At 56.9% G+C, this 821-nt stretch overlaps 1 protein-coding gene across 1 annotated transcript in view; it reads left to right on the forward strand.

The window, feature by feature from the left end:
- The window catches only part of DUSP16 (dual specificity phosphatase 16), a 48388-nt gene that overhangs the window by 44550 nt on the left and 3017 nt on the right, over positions 1 to 821 (forward strand). Inside the window, exon 9 of the mRNA XM_008630830.2 lies at positions 230 to 815. Within this exon, the coding sequence (XP_008629052.1) occupies positions 230 to 815 (586 nt within the window). The remainder of the gene's footprint in view (positions 1 to 229; positions 816 to 821) is intronic.

Here is an 821-nt window from a genome sequence, read left to right on the forward strand (position 1 = left end):
CCCACTTTTTAGCCACCTGTAAGCTAGAGAGACAATTGAGAGCGTGCAGCATTATTTTGCTTTAAACTACCTTTTTTAAACTCCATCCTCAAGTTACTTAGGCTTGATTGAACCGTAGCCCAAGTTAAAAATAGGCTGTAGACATTCACAACACTCACTTTAGGGATATCTTATACCTGAGCAGCAGGTTCTTGAAATAATTCTTGGTTTGTTTGTCCCCTCTTACCAGATTTGTGAAAGAAAAGAGGCCAACCATTTCTCCCAACTTCAACTTTCTGGGCCAGCTTTTGGACTTTGAGAAGAAGATCAAGAACCAGAGCGGCCAGCCTGGCCACATCAGCAAGCTGAAACTCCTGCAATTGGAGAAGAGCAGCGAGCACGTGCAGGTGCTGGAAGCGGGGCCGAGCAGCCTCTCCACGAGCCAGCTCTGCCTCGCCGCTGCCTCGGAGCTGCTGGAGCCCAAGCCCACGGACGGTGGCCCTGCGCCCCGCGGGCACGCGGCCCCGCTGGAGGACGGCCCGCTGGTACAGGGCATAAACGGGCTGCACGTCTCCCTGGACAAGGTGGAAGACAGCAACCGGCTGAAGCGCTCCTTTTCCTTGGATATCAAATCCGTGTCCTACTCCGCGAGCAGCAGCTGCGTGACTGCATCGGTGCAGGGCTTCGCATCCTCCGAAGACACGCTGGAGTACTACAAACACGCGGCCGCGCTGGAGGGCGGCAGCAAGCTGTGCCAGTTCTCCCCCGTGCAGGAGGTGTCGGAGCAGAGCCCGGAGAGCAGCCCTGACAAGGAGGAGGCGGCCCCGCCCCAGGAGGCCCCG

The sequence above is a fragment of the Corvus brachyrhynchos genome, unplaced genomic scaffold (assembly GCF_000691975.1).
Source record: "Corvus brachyrhynchos isolate BGI_N302 unplaced genomic scaffold, ASM69197v1 scaffold523, whole genome shotgun sequence".
Classification (NCBI taxonomy): Eukaryota; Metazoa; Chordata; class Aves; order Passeriformes; family Corvidae; genus Corvus; species Corvus brachyrhynchos.